Source organism: Molossus molossus, unplaced genomic scaffold (assembly GCF_014108415.1).
Source record: "Molossus molossus isolate mMolMol1 unplaced genomic scaffold, mMolMol1.p scaffold_m16_p_5, whole genome shotgun sequence".
NCBI lineage: Eukaryota > Metazoa > Chordata > Mammalia > Chiroptera > Molossidae > Molossus > Molossus molossus.
Genome location: NW_023425388.1, coordinates 57,641,418 through 57,661,277, shown reverse-complemented (window position 1 = coordinate 57,661,277; position 19,860 = coordinate 57,641,418). Strand labels below are relative to the sequence as shown.

Below are 19,860 nucleotides of genomic sequence, written 5' to 3'. Positions count from 1 at the left end.
AAGGACATGGGGGTACATATATTCTTTCTGACTGATGTTTCAGGCTTCCTAGGGTATATTTCTAAAAGTGGGATCACTGGGTCAAATGGCAATTCAATTTTTAATTTTTGAGGTAACACCATAGTGTTTTCCATAGTAGCTGCACCAGTCTGCATTCCCACCAGCAGTGCACAAGAGTCCCCTTTTCGCCATACCCTCGCCAGCTCTTGCTGTTTGGTAATATGTTGATGGCGGCCATCTGACAACTCATTGTTGTTTTAATTTGCATCTCTCTGATGATTAGTGATGTTGAACATTTCTTCATATGTCTCTTGGCCATTTGTATGTCCTCTTTGGAGAGGTGTCTGTTCAGCTCCTCTGCCCATTTTTTAATTGGGTTCTTTCTTTTCCTTTTGTTGAATTGTATGAGTACTCTATATATTTTTGAAATTAACCCCTTATCTAATGTATCATTGGCAGTTATGCTCTCCAATACAGTGGGTTCCCTTTCCATTTTGATGGTTGTTTCTTTTGCTGTGCAGAAGCTTTTGAGTTTGATGTTGTCCCATGTGTTCATTTTCTCATTTGCTTCTGTTGCCTTAGGTGATGTATCAGTGAAAATTCTGTTGGTTATGATGTCTGAAATTTTGTTGCCTACATTTTCTTCTAGGATTTTTATGGACTCACGAGTCACATTTAAGTCTTTTATTCATTTTGAGTTTATTCTTGTGTATGGTGTAAGTTGATGGTCTAGTTTCATTTTTTTTGCATGTAGCTGTCCAATTTTCCCAACACCATTTATTAAAGAGGCTGTCTTTACTTAATTGTATGCCCTTGCCACCTTTGTCAAATATTAATTGAGCATAATGTCTTGGGTCAACTTCTGGGTTCTCTGTTCTGTTCCACTGGTCTATATGCCTTTTCTTGGGCCAGTACCAGGCTGTTTTGATTACAGTAGCCTAATAGTATACCCTGATATCCAGTATTGTTTGTGAACCCATCTACTTTGTCCTTCTTTTTCCAAATTGCTGTGGCTATTCGGTGTCTTTTTGGTTCCAAATAAACCTTTGAAGTATTTGTTCTAGTTCCATGAAATATGTTGTTAGTATTTTGATGGGGATAGCATTGAATCTATAGATTGCTTTGGGTAGTATGGACATTTTAATGATGTTAATTCTTCCAATCCATGAACAAGGTATGTGCTTCCACTTTTTCATGTCTTCCTCTATTTCTTTTTTCAATGTCCTGTAGTTTTCTGCAAATAGGTCCTTTACTTCTTTAGTTAAGTTTATTCCTAGGTATCTTAATTTTTTGCCACGATGGTAAATGAGATTGTATTTTCAGTTTCTCTTTCTGTGAGTTCATCATCGGTGTATAAGAATGCTATCAATTTCTTGACATTAATTTTGTGTAGCAGTAGTACGTTGCCAAATTTGTTTAAGTCTAGTAGATTTTTGATGGAGTCTTTACGGTTTTCTAGGTATAATATCATGTCATCTGTGAATAATGACAGTTTTGCTTCCTCCTTTCCAATTTGGATCACTTATTTTTTTTTCATGTCTGATTTCTGTGGCTAAAACTTCCAGTACTATGTTAAATAAGAGTGGTGAAAGTGGACATCCCTGTCTTGTTCCTGTTCTAAGGGAACTGCTTCTAGTTTCTTCCCATTGAGTATGATGTTGGCTGTAAGTCTTTCATATATGTCCTTTATTATGTCGAGATATGACATCTCTATTCCCACATTGCTGAGCGTTTTTATCAGAAATGGGTGCTGGATTTTGTTGAATGCTTTTTTGGGGTCTATTGATATGATCATGTGGTTTTTATCTTTCATTTTGTTTATGTGGTGTATCACATTTATTGATTTGTGAATATTGTACCAGCCTTGCATCCCTGGGATGAATCCCACTTGGTCATGGTGAAAATTTTTTTGATGTATTGCTGGATCTGACTTGCTAGTATTTTGTTCAGGATTTTGGCATCTATGTTCATCAGAGATATTGGCCTGTAGTTTCCTTTCTTTGTAGTGTCTTTTTCTGGTTTTGGAATTCGAATTATGCTGGCCTCATAAAACGAATTTGGAAGTCTTCCTTCTTCTTGAATTTTTTTGAAATAGTTTGAGGAGAATGGGTGTTAGTTCCTCTTTGAATGTTCGATAAAACTCCCCTGTGAAGCCATCCGGGCCTGGGCTTTTGTGTGCTGGGAGAGTTTGATTACATCTTGAATTTCCTTAGTTGTTATTGTTCTGTTCAAGTTTTCTGTCTTTTCCTGTTCCAGTTTTGGGAAACTGTGTGTTTCTAGAAATTTGTCCACTTGGCTTAGATTGTCAAATTTGTTGCCTTATAATTGTTCATAGTAGTTGTTAACGATCCTGTGTATTTCTGTGGTGTCAGTTGTTACTTCTCCTCTTTCACTTCTGATTTTATGGATTTGGGTTCTCTCTCTTTGTTTCTTGGTGAGTCTAGCTAAGGATCCATCGATCTTGTTTATCTTTTCGAAAAACCAGCTTTTTGTTTCATTGATCCTTTGAATTGTTTTTTTTGGTTTCTATGTCATTTATTTCTGTTTTGATCTTTACTAGTTCCTTCCTTCTACTTGCTGTGGGGTTTTCTTTTTGTTTGTTTTCTAGTTCTTTAAGTTGTGAGGTTAGACAGTCAATTAGAAATTTTTCTTGTTTCTTGAGGTAGGCCTGTAGTGCTATGAACTTCCCTCAGAACTACATTAGCTGCATCCCATAGATTTTGTGTTGTGTGTTCATTTTCATTGGTTTCCAGGAAGTTTCAAATCTCTTTCTTGATCTTCTCAGTAACCTATTTATTGTTCAATAACATGCTATATAGCCTCCATGTGTTTAAATGTCTTTGTGTGTTCTTGTTGTAATTGATTTCTAGTTTCATGCCATTGTGATCTGAGGAGATGCTTGATATGATTTCAGTGTTCTTGAACTTGTAGAGACTTAGTTTGTGTCCTAACATGTGGTCTGTCTTTGAGAATGTCTCAGGTGCACTTGAGAAGAATGTGAATTCTGTAGGTTTGGGGTGTAATTCTCTAGATATCTATTAAATCCATTTGGTCTAGTACTTCATGTAGAGTCTCTGTTTCCTTGTTAATTTTTTGTCTAGAGGATATATCTAGTGATGTCAGTCAGGTTTTTAGGTCCCCTGCTATGATTGTATTGCTGTCGATTTCTCCTTTGAAGACCTCCAGAAGTTTTTTCATGTATTTTGGTGCTCCTGTGTTGGGTGCATATATGTTTACCAAGGTTATATCCTTCTGTTGGTTAGATCCTTTCCATGTTATGTAGTGGCCTTCTTTGTCTCTAGTTATGGCCTCCAGTTTGAAATCTATTTTATCAGATATGAGTATTGCTACTCCAGCTTTTTTTTCTTTTTCTTTTTCTTTGGTTTGGAAGATTTGTTTTCACCCTTCACTTTCAATCTATGTGACTTCTTTGTTGTGAGGTGGGTCTCTTGTAAACAACATATATATGAGTCATGCTTTCTTAGCCAATCAGGTACTCTGTCTTTTGATTGGAACGTTCAATCCATGTACATTTATGGTTGTTATTGATATGTACTTATTTATTGCCATTTTTGTTTATTGTGGTTATATTTTTCTTTCTATTTCTTCTACTAATTACATCAGTCCTTTTAACATTTCTTTCAGTGATGGTTTGGTACTAATGTATTCCCTTAGCCTTTTTCTTTTTATTTGTCTGGAAAGCTCATTATTTGACCTTCTATTTTGAATGATAGTCTTGCTGGATAGATTAGTCTTGGATTCAGATCCTTGTTTTTCATGACCTTGATTACTTTGTTCCATTCCCTTCTGGCCTGTAGTGTTTCTGTTGAGTAGTAAGCTGAGTGCCTTATGGGTGTTCCTTTGTAAGTAACCTATTGCTTATCTCTTGCTGCCTTTAGGGTTCTCTCTTTGTCTTTAATTTTTGGCATTTTAATTATTATGTGTCTTGGTGTGGGCCTGTTTGGGTTCTTCTTACTTGGGGCTCTCTGTGCTTCTTGAACTTGAATGCCTTTTTCCTTCATGAAATTAGGGAAGTTTTCTGTCACTATTTCTTGAAATATATTCTCTAACCGTTGCTCATTTTCTTCTTCTTCAGGGACTCCTATGATGCGAATATTATTATGTTTCCTGTTGTCTCACAGTTCTCTTAAGCTGTATTCCTGTTTTTTAATTGTTTTTCTCTTTTGGTTTTCTGATTGGTTGATGTTTTTCCTACCCTGTCTTCTAATTCACTCATCTGGTCCCCAACTTCCTCTAGTCTGCTGTTTAGTTTTTCCAATGTGTTATTTCTCCTATGTCATTCTTCATTTCTTCCTGGTGGTTTTTCACTTTTAATTGGTTGATTTTCAATGTTTCTATGCCTTTACTCATGGTGTTGATGTCCTTACTCATGCTATTGAGCTTCCTCAAGATCATGGCTCTGAACTCTACCTCTAATAACTTAACTCCATTTCATTTATCTAATCTTCGGTAGAGGTCTTTTGTTCTTTCATTTGGGATTTGTTTCTTTGTATCAACATTTTGGCTATCTCAGTGGGTTTTGGAGCCTGCCAAATTTTTCCTGTGGGTATTGGTGTTCTGCTGTTTGTGGCTCCCTCTACTGGGTTTCAATAAATGTGGTAGGACCCACGTTTAACACCACTGTCAAGTCTTACTTTCCTGGGTAGATTAGCAAGCCCAGGAGTGGTTCAGTTATCCTCTAGCTTTTTGCCTGAAGGTATTAATCCCGGTTCCTTGAAGAGCCTTGGTTTCTCAGTTGAATGAAAAAACTCCCTCAGGTGTTCTGCATAAGAGGATTTCCTGAGGATGGGGCGGATGCTGGTTGTTAATGAGCCTCAATTTTCATTTCAATGGCCCACCTGGGTGGGGTTGAATCTCCCCAGAACCCTGGGAAGGAGTAAGATGGCCACTGTCCTGCATGGCCACAGCTCAGCAAAAGCTTTGAATGCCCTCCAAATCCCGAGTGTTCCCACACAGTTCCAGTCCTGTCTGCCCTCCCTCTGCTGGAGCCCAAGGTGAGTGGCTGTGGCTATTTTAGTGTCTGTCCCAGCCCTCTGCTCTGTGGAGCGGGCTTGGGATTTTAACCCCGAGGGCACTGCTCACAGCTAAGACTGCTGCTGTCCACGGGCTCCCAGCCCCTCTCTCATGTCTTCGCAGTCCTACTAGGATCAATTCAGTGTCCCTGGTTATATGGTCCTCGCAATCTGCTTTTCTGTTGTTGTTTTTTTCCCAATGATTTGTTTTTATTTTAGTTGTAATTCCAGTTTGGTCCTGGGAGATGGTCTGTGTAGCTTCCATTCACTGCACCACCGTTTTGGAATCTCTGCCCATTTTTTTCTTTTAGGATGTTGTCTTTTCTTTTTAGGAGTTCCTAATGTATTTGGTATATATGTGCTAAATAACTTTTTCCAGTTTGTAGCTTGTCCTTTTGTTTATAATATCTTTCTTTAAAACAGTTTTATAGCCCTGGCCAGTTTGGCTCAGTGGTTAGAACATTGGCCAGAGGACCAAAGAGTCAATTCCAGTCAAGGGCATGTGCCTTGGTTTTGGTTCAGTTCCAGGCCGTGGTTGGGGTCGTGCGGGAGGCGACCAATCGATGTGTCTCTCTCACATTGATGTTTCTCTCTCTCTCTTTTTTCCTCTCTTTCTCCCTCTCTTCCTCTCTTTCTCTTTTTCCCTCCTGCCTTCCTTCCCACTCTATCTGAAGAAAAATGGAAAAGTATCCTCAGGTGAGGATTTATAAAAAGAAACAAAAAAACAGTTTTATAACTTTACAGTAGTCCAGCATAATTTTTTTTTCTTCATATTCTGTGATTTTTGTGTCTTAGTTTGGCAGATTTGTCTCTCTCAAGGTCATAAAGAGATTCCTCTTTCATAGTCTTTTATCCATTTGGAATTAATTTATAGCTTTTGAGATAAGCATTCAATTTCATTGTTTTCCTCACGAATACCTGTTTGTTTCAGAATTATTATTATTATTTTTTTTTATCCTCACCCAAGGACATTTTTGCATTTATCTTCAGATAGAGGAGGAAGAGGGAGAGAAACATCGATGTGAGAGAAACACACATCAACTCATTGCCACCCACACTACCCCATCCAGGGCCAGGGACAAACTGCAACCAAGGCACATAACGTGTAATGGGAACTGAACCCGGGACTCTGGTCCGCAGGCCAATGCTCTAACCACTGAGCAAAAGTGGCCAGGGCTGTTTCAGCATTATTCATTGCATAATCTCATCTTTCTCACCGATCTTTCAGTGATATCTCTGTCATCTCAGTTTTTCATATGTATGACCATTTCATATGTATGACCTCATTGTCTAGATTACTATGATGTTGTAAGAAATCTTGATATATGGTTGGGCAGGACCCTATCCTCACCTCATATTGTTGTTTATCATAATCTTTTGGCTGCTCTTGAGCTTTAGTCCTCCATATAAAATTTAAGATTTTAGCTTGTCAGGTATCAGGAAAAGCCCTCTTGGAATTTTTATTACAATTACACTGGATTTATAAATAAATCTGAGGGAGAATTCAGTCTCCCTTTCCATGAACAATATTTCCTTCCATTTCTTTAGGTCTTCTTGTATTTCTTTGAATAAGGCCTGACAGTTTTCTTCCTAAAAAGTTTTAATACAAATTTTTGTTAGATGTATTTCTGGAATATTGTTGTTTTTGTTCCTCTGATAAATATCTGTTTAAAATTATATTTTCTTTTTTTTTTTTTTTTTTTTTTTTTGGTACATGCCTCTAGCCACTAGCGTCTAGCGGGAACCAAACCTGGGACTTTCTGGTCTGCAGGCTGACACTCCAACTGCTGAGCCAAACTGGCCAGGGCTTTCTAATTCTTTTATGCTGACATAAAGAGTACACTTGTATATTCATGTCATATCCAGCAGCCTTTTCAAAATTTACTCTAAAAATTTTTAGATTCTCTGGGCTTTTCTATTTTAGATAATCATCTATAAATAATGACAAATGTTTTGTTTCTGAGAGTTCAGTACTTACGCTTTGTATATATTTTTTCATGTCTATTAACCTTATTAATGTTGGTTGTAATGGTAGTGATATGCTTGTCTTGTCCCTGGCTTGAAAGGGTTAACTCCTAGTATTTCACCATTGGACACATTGTTGGCTGGGTTTCTGGCATATAATGTCTATCAGGTTGAGGAAGCTTCCTTCTATAGTGTTGTTGCCATATACAGATGATTAATTTTACCTAACGCTTTTTCTACAGCTACTAAAATGATCACAGTTCTCCCTAGAGATGTGGTGAATTAGTTGATTGGTATTCATATGTTGAACTAACACTGCATTTAATAAACCCAGTTTGATTATGGTGCATTCTATTTTATACTGTCTGGATTTGGTTTGCTAGGATTTTGTTTAGAAATTCTGCTTCTGGTTGCATGAGTGAGATCAGACTTAATTTTCCTTTGTTGTATGTTATTGAGAGGTTTACGTATCTAAGTTATATGAGCTTTGTGGAATGAGTATTTCGTTTCGTGGACTTTTCCATAATTTAACTAATCCTTTTGAATGGGTATTTAGGTTGTTTCCAGTGTTTTGCTATTATAAGAAATGCCGTATTGCAAATATTTGCACATTTCATTAAGAAGGACAAATGTATACTTAGAGGTTAAATATATAGAAGTGGAATTGCTTGGTCAAAGGGCATCTAGAATTTTAACTTTTATAAATACTGCGTTATTGAACTTGGAAAAGGTTGACAGTTTATAATCTTACCGGCAGTGTATGAGTATGTGTTACCCCATGTTTCATTGATGGATTTAGATAAGCACTTTAAGCAAAAGAAGAAAACAAAACAGAACACACATTTCCCTCCTGCAACATGTGTCTTCTGCTTCACAGCCAAATTATTTCTTGAAAGAGTGCTACGAAAATTCAGTTCATCTCCCACACACTCATGAACTAGTCTGGATTCTACACCTACCAGTCTACTGAAACTGTCCTGCTAAGGCAATTAATAGCCTTCTTCTAAAGTCCAATGGACTTGTCCCATTAATTTTTTATTTTTATTCTTATTGGACTCTATCATTCTGAGATATTCCCTCTGGAATTTTGTGATGTTTTGCTCTCTTGTGATTTTTTCCCTACTTCTGTTACTCCTCATTCTCATTCTCCATTGTGGTTTCAAATTCTGCTTGTCCTTTACATGTTTTGTGTTCTTCACATTTCTGTAATTATCCCTGATCTTGCTCTGTATATTTAAGTGATGTCATCTGTAGTCATGGCTTCACCCATCTATGGGTGAAGTCATCTATGTAATGAAGACTCCCAACTTTTTACCCTTAGCCTAGCTCTCACAACTGAGCTTTAGACCTGAATATCTACTCCACTGACATACTGAATATTGTCTACATGGTTCACTCATCAGTTCCCTCACTCAGCATTTTAATAACTAAGCTCATCATTTTCTTCCTCAACTCTACTTTGACTTCATTCCTTGGCACCACTATTTACCCAAGTCAGAAGAGTGTATATGTGTCCTTGTCTGTTCCTTTTCTTTCTGTAGCCAGTCTGTTGATTTTCTTATTCTGAATCTTTGTTTTTCTTTTTACTCCAATCCCATTTGTCACCTAAAAGGAAACTTGTTTTCTCTACTCATAACATTTCTGACACCAAATGTTTGGGGATTGTTCCCACACCAAACAATTCTCCAACTCTCTGGACACCAACTGGGTATCTTGCAATTCAATTCTGACACTAACTACCTGTAGTTAGTGCCAACCCTATAGGTTAAAGGCTCAGTCATTCCCACAAGAATATACCACAACTTCAGACACCAGTTGTAAGTCCCAGGTTGTCACCTGTACTCTGACCAACCAGCTATAAATTGGTTTCTACAACCCCCTTTTCAGGTTTGATAATTTGCTTTAACAGCTCTAAGAACTTAGGGAAACACTTAAGTTTATTAGTTTATTATAAATAATAAATAATAATAAATGTGAAGAGTTACATGGACAGGAGTCTTCTGGGAGTGTCCTGAGCACAGGAGCTTCTGTCCCTGTGGAGTTGGGATGCACCACCTTCCTAGCACATGGATGTGTTGGCCAACCTGGAAGCTCTCCAAAACCTGTAGTTTAGAGATTTTTTTAATGGAGGCTTTATCACTAGGCATGATCAGTTATTAACTCAATTTCCACCTACTCTTTCCTCCCTGGAGGATGAGGAAGTGGAGCTGAAAGGTTTAAGCTTCTAATCATGGCTTAGTCTTTCTGGTGACCACCCCCATCCTGAAGCTATCCAGGGGCCCACCAAGAGTAGCCTCATTAGAACAAAAACCATTCCTGATCCCCAGGAAATTCTAAGGGATGTAGAAGCTCTGTGTAAGGCACTCCTATCACCTCCATTGCTCAGGAAATTACAAGAGTTTTAAGAGCTAAGTCATGAACCAGGGACAGAGACCAAATATATATTTCTTATCATGATGCCCACCACTCTAGTTCAAGCTACTATAATCTTTTGCCTGGATCACTATAGCAGCCTTCACCCCTCAAAACCTTCTTGCTGGAGTCATAGGTGTTTTTCTAAAATATTAGATCATATCACTCCTCAGCACCTAGCACAGTATCTTAGATACTCAGTGAATATTTGCTGACTAAAAGGATGAATAAGATTTTTTTTTTAGGCCTTGGAAATTAATCATAGATTTTAAAGTAAAAACACAGATTGTATTTCTTTTTTTTTAATCCTTTTTTGTTATTTTTAGATTGTATTTCTTTTTTTTTTTTTTTTTTTTTTTTATCATCACCCGAGGACATTTTTCCATTTTTTGTTCAGGTAGAGTGGGAGGGAGAGAGAGGAACAGAGAGAGAGAAACATCGATGTGAAGGGACACATCGAGTGGTTGCCACCCGCACAACTGACCAGGGCCGGGGACAAACTGCAACCGAGGTACACGCCCTTAGCGGGAACCGAACCCGGGTCTCTCAGGACCGCAGGCTGACGCTCTAACCGCTGAGCCAAACCGGCCAGGGCGATTGTATTTCTTAAATTAATCTTTATAGTTCTTTCATGCACTTGCCTTTATAACAGTGTAGAGTTTTGAGAAATACTTTATTATTAGATCAGTATCTGCTTCATTGTAAAGACAGAATTTTATTTTTTTTATTTTTTATCCTCACCCAAGGACATTTTTCCATTTTTTGTTCAGATAGAGCGGGAGGGAGAGAGAGGAAGAGAGAGAGAGAGAGAAACATCGATGTGAAGGGACACATCGAGTGGCTGCCACCCTCATGACCAACCAGGGCTGGGGACCGAACCCGGGTCTCTCTGTACCGCAGGCCAGCGCTCCAACCGCTGAGCCAAACTGGCCAGGGCCAGAATTTTATTTTTAAAATAGGCACTTCTTAGAAATTTATGGTCTAGTAGAGCATGGGCTATTGAATGTGAGGATTTGACTCAAAGCTCAGCCACTTTAATATTTTTTTAGCCTTAAGTTGTTAACACTTTGAGTTTTATCATCTGAAAAGTGGACATACTATCTTACCTTGTAGTACTGTTGAGGATTGAGTAGGTATTCTATGTGAATATGCTTGGTACATAATAGGAATTCAATTAATTTTAAAGCTATAATATAATGCTATAAATATCATACTGTACTATAATTTTACATTTTACATTACATACTATAATTTTAACTTCAACATTTTTGTCTTACAGATAGTGTGTGTACCCTATCAGTGGCGTATAACTATGCTCATCATTGTTCTTGTAAATGCCCTTGTGTCTGTCATGGTGGAGGTAAGCACTTCAGATCATCAAATGGCTACCTTGCTGCTTTGGGATTCTTGGTGATTTAATGGTAATGGGGGAAGAGGACAAGTAGCAGTATAGAAGCCCACAAAGTTTCAGTTTTATTTTAGTTAAATTTATTTAGCCTTTTCTTTGACATTTTTCATTAACTGGTAGTAATCATATTAAGAGATATTACTTAGCTGCACTCATACAGATAGGAGAAAATAGCAATGAGATAACAAAAATTAGTGATTGATAGAAAGGAGAGAAGATTGATGCTCAGAATTGTTTGGAGGAAGGTAGGAGATACATCAATAAAGAGGGCACCACCAAGCTGGGGGTGGTGGGGAGTAGAGATTGGTGCTCAGGTGGCCTATAAACTGGGTGGCCAAGACATCACAGTGGGCTGGTACCACTGAGTCCTGTGATATATGGTAAAATCTCCCAATTAAGGAAGAAAAGGGAGGGGGCTTTCTCTATGAAATATTACTAATAGAGTTTATTGAGAGTCTAAAATAATGTCCATTATGAATTTACCCAATTTCAGCATTGATTACTGGAATTTCCTCCTTGATAATTTGCTTTTAAGTTCCCAGGTCTTAAGTACTCTTTGATCCATTGTACATTGTACAATTACTTTCCTATTAGGATTGCCTTTAGATCCGCTTCTATAAAAGAAGCTACTGGTTCTCATTTGCTACTTATAGTATAATTTTGTCTGAACTATTATTATTCACTCCTACAGTAACAATATATAAAAGAGATAACAGTTAAGGGTTTTAAGTTAAGGGTTCTAAAAGGCATGATTTTAAATTAAAATTAGGTAATTTGTTAAATGTAGTGATAATAGTTCTAGACTTGGAAATTATGCTTAATTTGTTACCTTTCTAAAAGATGACTTGGTATTTAAATTTGGATCATCGTTGGCAGCATGGATATTATGGTACTGGTACTAATCTTTTTAAGTTGTCCAGTGGAATGAATTTTTGCTATTGTATGGACAATACAAAGCCCATACAAGGCATTGTATTTTAAAGTGTTTCTTTTTCTATGGGATAAGTTCATCTTTTCACTCAAATGTTTAAGATAAATTAAAAAAAAACACAGAATATTTTAGGGAATCCTTTCATAATCCCTTGTAGTTTGTTATTCTTGCTCACTATCAAAATAATTATTTAATTATAATAATTAAATAATCATAATTTAATTAAATAACTATTTGCTCTGATGTAATCATACTCATATATAGATATAGCTACATATAGATATAGAATTAATTTTATACAATGGAAACAACTCATTGTTAAGAAAATATTGGATTATAAGAATTATTTTAATATGGGAAAGACCCAGTTATTCATATAAAAGTAATATTTTGTGGAAAATTTAGAGGTCCCATTGTATCAAGAATTTTATGATGATTTATATTTGTGATAAAAGTCATGTTATTCTTTGTCCTTTTGCAATATTAACTGAAATTTCTACATAAAAATCAAATCATGTTTTTTTACTAATGATTGAGTATTGTGTGATCCTTTTTAAATGTACGCATTAATAAAGAATGACTTAGTCATTTTTAATTCTTAACTCACTGGAATATCTCTCAGAACTTCTGCCTTGACATGGTCCTTTGGAAAGTTGTGTTCAATCGAGACAGACAAGGAGAGTATCGCTTCACCACCACACAGCCAGCACAGGTTGGAAATCAGCGCTTGCTCTCAATTCTTCATGTCTACCTAGACTGTCAGTTGTGTACCCTGTGTTCTGTAGAGTGTTCTGTTATGTGTTGCTTTATCCTTTTTCCTTATGCCTGGCATTTTCATTTCTTATAAGGTGTCTTAGAAAATTCATGTGAAACCTGTTTCAGGCTTTTCAGGACTTCAGAAATTTCATAAGTCTCTTTTCCATTCCAATCCTTACCTTGTGTGTCTGTAAAGGTTTTGTCCTCAGTGGTGAGAGTTAACTTTTCCATTTCTGCCTGGCTTAAATGTTATGTTTTTGGTTTTCCTGAGTCCCATTAGACGCTAAATGAGATTTATGTAAACAAGGTTATGAAATGAGAATTATTTCTAAATGGATCAGAAGTCAAAGGTTAAAATTTCCAGCAATTATTTCTGATTTCTTGTTACTATGTTTTAATTTGGGGAAGCTTTTAGGTTTTCCTTAACATATGTCTCTCATCATTCAGGAAAATTTTCACACAGTGTACATCTTTATACAAAGCATGGCTTAGGATTTTTTACTTTTTGGACTCATGAAATAGCCTATTACTTGAAAGATATGCTAGCTCTGTGATAAAAAAAGAAGAGAATCAGATGAATAAAACCCATTTCCTGGTATTAGGGTATTGACATACAACTTTTCATAGAAAATATAGGTTAGTCTTATTTTTCAAATTGATGCCATTGAATTACATACAACTGTACAGCTTTTTGGGTATAGAGAACTTGATGCCACATCTCATTAGTTTGCCCATTTGTCAGTGGATGATGTGTTCTAAATCTTTTACTAAGGATTTCTAAACCTAAATCTTTTGCTCATCATGAGCCACACAAGGAAGCTTGTAGAGTTCAAAAGGATTCCTCAGCATTGCTGAGTTGGGTCTTTCACTTATTTTTTTTAACCTAAGAAGTAACTTCCGACCTTTATTAATTTAGCAGGCTTGATGCTCAGTGTCATATCACAAGATCTTTTTCTTTTTTTAAATCCTCACCCGAGGATATTTTCCATTTATCTTCAGATGTGGGTGGAGGGACATCTACGTGAGAGAGATACATCAATCGGTTGCCTCCTGCATGACCCCGACCAGGGCCTGGGCCAGAATTGCAACTGAGATATGTGCCCTTGAGCAGAATCAAACCAGAGAGTCTTTAGTCTGTGGGCTAACGCTTTAACTGCTGAGCCAAACTGGCCAAGGCTCACAAGATCCTTTTATAAGAGGTCCTGAAGAGTGCCATTTCCGTTTCTAATGCTTTATGATGAGTAGTGATAGTTTTGTAATGATGGGAGAAGTTTTTAATCAGCTTCAGTTACTTTTTCTCAAAGCAGTGTAATGCCCAGCTGTTTCTAGTAGTGGCTATGACCAAAGTTGTATTAGGTAGGGGCTCAAGTCCTTTAGCTAAATCTCTGTGTCTATATTTCTTTTGGTTACCTTACTACATTACTTCAGAGTGTTAACTTGGGCTCATATCATCAGTCCTCATATGAGATACTTGTATTGGTAAAGTTTAGGCCAAGGAAAAAAATTACATTGAGTGTTCAGCTTCTCCAGAGAAATCTCAGACTGTTGATCTAAACAGGAAGCAAATGCAGATTCTGAAGAACAGTTATGCTTTGATTTAGTCAGAATTGGGAATCAAAAGCTTATTTTAGCCCTGGCCGGTTTAGCTCAGCGGTTAGAGTCAGCCTGTGGTCCAGAGAGACCCGGGTTTGGTTCCCACTAAGGACGCGTACCTCGGTTGCAGTCTGTCCCCGGCCCTGGTTGGTCATGTGGGTGGCAGCCAATCGATGTGTCTCTTTCACGTCGATCTCTCTCTCTTTCTCTCTCTCTCTCTTCCTCCCACTCTATCTGAACAAAAAATGGAAAAATGTCCTCAGATGAGGATAAAAAACAAAACAAAAACTCATTTTAAACATTTGAATTGAAAATCACTCTTCACTTTTCAACTAAAATTAAATGGGAGAAAATTCTATCATTTGCTAAATCTATTTTTTTAAAGGAATGATTTTTTTTTCCTTTATTGATTTTAGAAAGAGAGAGAGAAAGAGAGAGAACATCGATTGGCTGCCTCCTGCATGCCCCCCACTGGGGATTTGGCCCACAACCTGGGCATGTGCCCTGACTGGGAATTGAACCAGTAACCTCTTGGTGTATGGGTCAACGCTCACCCACTGAGCCCCACCAGTTGGGTGCTAAATATTTTTTAAACATTTATTAATAAGGATCTTTTTTTTCCTTTTAATCCTCACCTGAGAATATTTTTCCATTTATCTTTAGACAGTGTGAGGGAGAGAGAGGAAGAGAGAGAGAAACATTGATATAAGAGAGACACATCGATTGGTTGCCTCCCACATGACCCCAACCAGGGCCATGGATTGAACCGCAACCAAAGCATGTGCCCTTGACCGGAATCAAACCCACGACTCTTTGGCCTGCAGGCCAATGCTCTAATCGCTGAGCCATACCTGCCAGGGCCTGTCCATATCTTTAAGAGTTTGTGTCTCTATGTGCAGTCCTGCCTCTGAAGTGTTTAGGGGAGAAAGTGAAGGTAGGGAGAGTGGTCTAGAGCCGGTGGCTTCAGCACATCCCGTGTGCTTACCAGTTCTGAGAATCACTGACTAGGCAAGATTTTAGTCTTCCTTTTCTATGGTCATGATTAAGAAAACAAGAGAGTTTTTATAATCCCTTAGCGCAGAATGATAGACTTTTGTCTTCTGACATTTATCTGTGTACTGTGGTGTAAACTGTTCATATTTGTGACCATTCAAGAGCCAGCTAGTCATATTACTGTAAGACTCTGGTTCTCAACCAAGGGCAACCCCCACTGCCACCCCAGGACATTTGACAGTTTGAGTCTGGGGGATGCTGCTAAATAAACATCCTACATTAGTAAGAAGGACAACCCATAATATCTAGTCTAAGATGCCAGTAGTGCCCAGGTTGAAAAACCCTGCCATAAAATGAAAAAGAAAGTAAAGATGAGGGTGGCCAGCTGTACCTAGGGCTCCTGGGCTGCCATAACTTTCCCTCATTACAACTCTTGTTGCACATTTGCCCATTCTGTGCGCTTTCTACCAAGAATCCCATGAGGTCTTCTCAGACTGCAACTCCCAACCTCCTGTATTAATGTTGGGGTAAGAAAATCTCTGTTTCTTCTTTTCCTTCCTTACCATATATCCAGTTACCACTGAGTTGGGTTAAAAGCTAGAGGCCCTGCGCTAGGCTTCAGGTCTTAGACAGTTGATTGGGAATTCAAGATCCTCATCTGAAAATCTCTAGTAACCATGTCCAAAATGTCTGGTGATCTACAAGGTGCTACACACTTCCAGGATCCTTCCAATTTTAAGGCATTTCTAACTTCATTTTATACATGGAGAAATAGCATTCAGTCCACTTGCCAAGATTTTGCATCTAATGAATGGTGGAATTGGGAGTTGAAGCCAGGGATTCTGATTTCAAGAGGAGTGTTTTCCTACTGTGCCACATTGGCTCACATATATGGGATCATACAGGTGTAAGTTAATATAACAGTCACCTGACAAAATGGACACAAACAGTAGCTACTGTTCTTAATACCTACTTTTTATGGTAGGCACCATATAAGGCATTTTGTAAAAATTCTAATTTTACAACAACCTTGAGATACATGAATGTCTTTAGTTTCTCTTTCCCAATTTCCACAGATGAGGAAACAGTGTTAGAACTGGAATTCAGATTCAGATTTATCTGGACCCAGGTCCATAATATTTCTATACCAGAAAGCTTCTGTCTGTTCTTTAAAGACAAAATAAACTTGTAAGTATCATTTTTTATTTAATAGTAGATATTTTAGATATTGTGTTCTACTTGGCCTACTGAATATTCAAACAACTAACCTAATTTAGATACAGGAAGGATTTTTACATAATACTAATTTATTTCCCATAGTGATTGTTTTTCTTATGGATGCTCAGTGGCCTGAATCAAATTGAAAACCGGTTAAGTAAACCACATGCAAATAATCAAAATTAAAACATTTGTATAGCTAAATGCCCCCCCCCCCAGATGTTAATACTTATTCTCTGACCAAAAAAAAAAAAAATCTTGACAAATTAGTGACTTTCAAGCAAAAATATTCTTCAAAAATGCCTTTGAACTTCACCCTTGACTTACTGAATGAAACATTTCCAGTTAGGGTTCCATCATCTCTGCACGGCTTTACCCTGTCTGAGAAGACCTGTGCTGCATGTTCTCTTACTGAGAAACGTTGGTGTCTGTCCTCTGTCTGGTAAAACGAGGCTGCCTGGTGTAGATGTGGAACTAGGGTTGAGTGGTTTGATCCTGCCTGAGGATTTGTGCCTGATTATATTTTCCTTTTTGGGGGAAAATCCAAGTGTTAGCTGTAGTCTTTGTGCCACTTAGAATATTGTTTGTGCTTATTTAGATAGACTGCTAATTCTGATTGTCTTTATTTACTTTATATTCGGGATTGGTATGGAAGAAGACTTTTATGAAAACCATAGTACTATTATAAGCATGGCTTTATATTTTACATGCTACCCATGAAAACATTTCCTAAAAGACACTGCAACAATTAAACTGGCATTGGGGTTTTGGAATGAACAGTTTGTAATGGTCTAAGAAGCAGGAGAATTTTAGCTGTAGATCTTTTTGAAAGTTCTTTATGGTTTTTCTGTTGGTTTGCAGTAGCTTCTTTCCTTTTTCTGAGGGATACACTTGGTTATTTAACTGGGTTTCCTTTCAGGAGCAAACCAGAGCTCCAGTTACTGTGGCTCCTGTGTTCTCCTGCTTCAGAGACTTGTGCCTAGACATTCGGGGAAACCCGAGTGCTCCTTCTGAGTCCTGTGCCGCTCCCCTCTGCGCTCCTTGTTGCACAGTGCTTGCCCTTCTCGCCACCATCTTCTCTCCCTGACCGAGTTCTCATTCCAGCATGCCTGTGACGCCTGTTATGTTCCCTTCCAGTGAATTATATTGTTTGAAGTTGTTTGTATATGTTTGTGCTTGTACACTGATAAATCTATGTTTACTTATAATGTAATTTTTGTGTATGGTGTGGGGGAGGTGAGGGCACAGGAACAAAATAATGTGTCTAATTACACTGGAGTATGCTATCCCTCATGTTTCTTGTGACTTTATGTTTTTCTGAATTATAACAAGTGTACCTTGCTTTTAATAGGGACTTGAGGATTTTTTAAAACATGCACATTATTGTAAAAAGAAGACTATTCAGCCCTGGCCAGGTGGCTCAGTTGGTTGGAGCATTTTCCCCATACACTGAAAGGTTGTGGGTTTGATTCCTGGGTGCGGGGGGGTGGTGCATACAGGAGGCAACCGATCGATGTATTGATGTTTCTCTTTCTCTCCGTTAAAAATTAAAATATATATATAATATATATTATATATATAATATATGTGTGTTTGTGTATATAATATATATATATTTATATATATAAAACACACACATATATATTACACACACACACACACACACATATATATCTCCTTGATTGGGGATTTAAAAAAGAATACTGTTCAATAGTGATTCTGTTGGCATTGACATTGGTTTTAATTTTATTGCTTGCCTCACTCTCCACAGGTCGGGAACAGATTTAGATAGAGATGTATGTGTGTCTTCCATTTGAATACATTTGGCTGTGACTTTCTTTAACTTAGCCTGCTCTGCAGTACCCTTTAACCCTGCCTCTCATCTGGACAGGCAACGCCTATATGTTTCTGGGTTTTTTGTTTTGTTTTTTCTTAAAAATCACCATTCACCATTAACCTTTTCCTATGATCCTTAACAGTGCTACATGCCATAAAATAAACAGCGACAGCTTTCAGATTGATTTAGGAACAATGATCTTTTCCGCAACTAACTTGAAGACTTTAAACACCTCAGGGGTAGAGATAGATCTAAGTGGTGAGCTCTCACCTCAGGTTACATGTTCAGGTTTGTTGTGCATGAGCCAACCCTGGAAAGGAATTGTTGGTCATGTGGATCACCCGAAGGACCCTCTGTCTAGTCCAGCAGTTCTCAGCCTGTGGGTTGCGACCCCTTTGTGGGTTAAATGACCCTTTCACAGGGGTCACCTAAGACCATCGGAAAATACATATTTCTGATAGCGATTCATAACAGTAGCAAAATTACAGTTATGAAGTAGGAACAAAAATAATTTTATGGTTGGGGGTCACCACAACATGAGGAACTGTATTAAAGGGTCGCGGCATCAGGAAGGTTGAGAACCACGGCTCTAGTCTCTTCTCTATCTTTTGTTGATGTTATTAATCCTCACCTGAGGATATTTTTCCATTAATTTTTAACGAGGGAGGGAGAGAGGAAGAGAGAAAGAAACATCCATGTGAGAGACACATTGATTGTTTACCTCCCACATGGCCCTGACCAGAGCCAGGGATCAAACCTACAACCTACGTGCCCTTGACTGGAATCAAGCCCATGACCCTTTGGTCTGAGGGCCAATGCTTTAACCATTGAGCCAAACCAGCCAGGGCTCTTCTGTATTTTATGCAAACTGTTTTCTTGTGGGCTTTTAAGGTGATGGTAATAACTTTCTTTTTAGCTAGATGGCTAATCGTCAAATCTGTACTTCCCCTTTCCCCCAGAATTGTAAAGTGACCTTACTCATGACCACAGTTTCTGCCTATAAATTCTTGGTAGCAGTACAGCTTACTGTGTTTTGTTGACAAAGTAAACAGACCTTAAAAAGCACTCAGTTATTTTGTATAATGGTCTTAATGCTGCTGCATATCCACACCACAGTTTTGGAGAAGGAAAGAGCGGTGGTTTTATTGGTGGTTGTCTCAATAAAATGAGAAGACCTAACAAGTCCAAATATGGAAAAATATAAAAAGAGTTTTCATTTTAAAATATTTTGCTGTTCTCCATTGGCAAATTTGGAAACATGTTTCAGAACACACATGTTAGAGCAAATCTGCTTTTCTTGATGGTGAAGCTATTTTGGATGTTAAGATTAGAACGCTCCTCTTAGTTATGCTTCCATTTTGTGAGTTTACTTCAGTTGACAGTAGACCTAGTTGTAGCCTGGGTTTATGTTGACAACATAGTAAACTTAAATTTTGTTTTGGAAAAGCAACAGCCAAAATAATTAAAAATTGACTATTCTTTAGAGGTGAATATAAGTACAAGTCTCTGTATAGTTGTTTAGTTTTACTTTATTTTTTTAATCACAAATTTCAGTTAAGATAAATTTGAGAGCCTCTATTGAATTTCTATTTCTGTACAATAACAAAGGAATATGCTTTCTTTTTCTTCAAGAATTATTTCTCTAAGATTAGTCATTAAAAACATCAGGATTGAGCAGAAGGATTTCAATGACAGCAGAGCTTTTTATAATGAA

At 37.6% G+C, this 19,860-nt stretch overlaps 1 protein-coding gene across 8 annotated transcripts in view; it reads left to right on the top strand.

The window, feature by feature from the left end:
- ATP13A3 (ATPase 13A3) overlaps positions 1–19,860 on the top strand; it is a 114,178-nt gene that overhangs the window by 90,196 nt on the left and 4,122 nt on the right. For 6 of the 8 annotated variants that reach the window (XM_036242420.1, XM_036242421.1, XM_036242422.1 and 3 more), the window contains 2 exons: positions 10,690–10,770; positions 12,372–12,461. In XM_036242420.1, coding sequence (XP_036098313.1) covers positions 10,690–10,770; positions 12,372–12,461 — 171 coding nt within the window. Of the gene's footprint in view, positions 1–10,689; positions 10,771–12,371; positions 12,462–16,167; positions 16,201–19,860 lie in introns of those variants that run through there. The other 2 variants (XM_036242419.1, XM_036242417.1) reach the window with 2 other exon arrangements.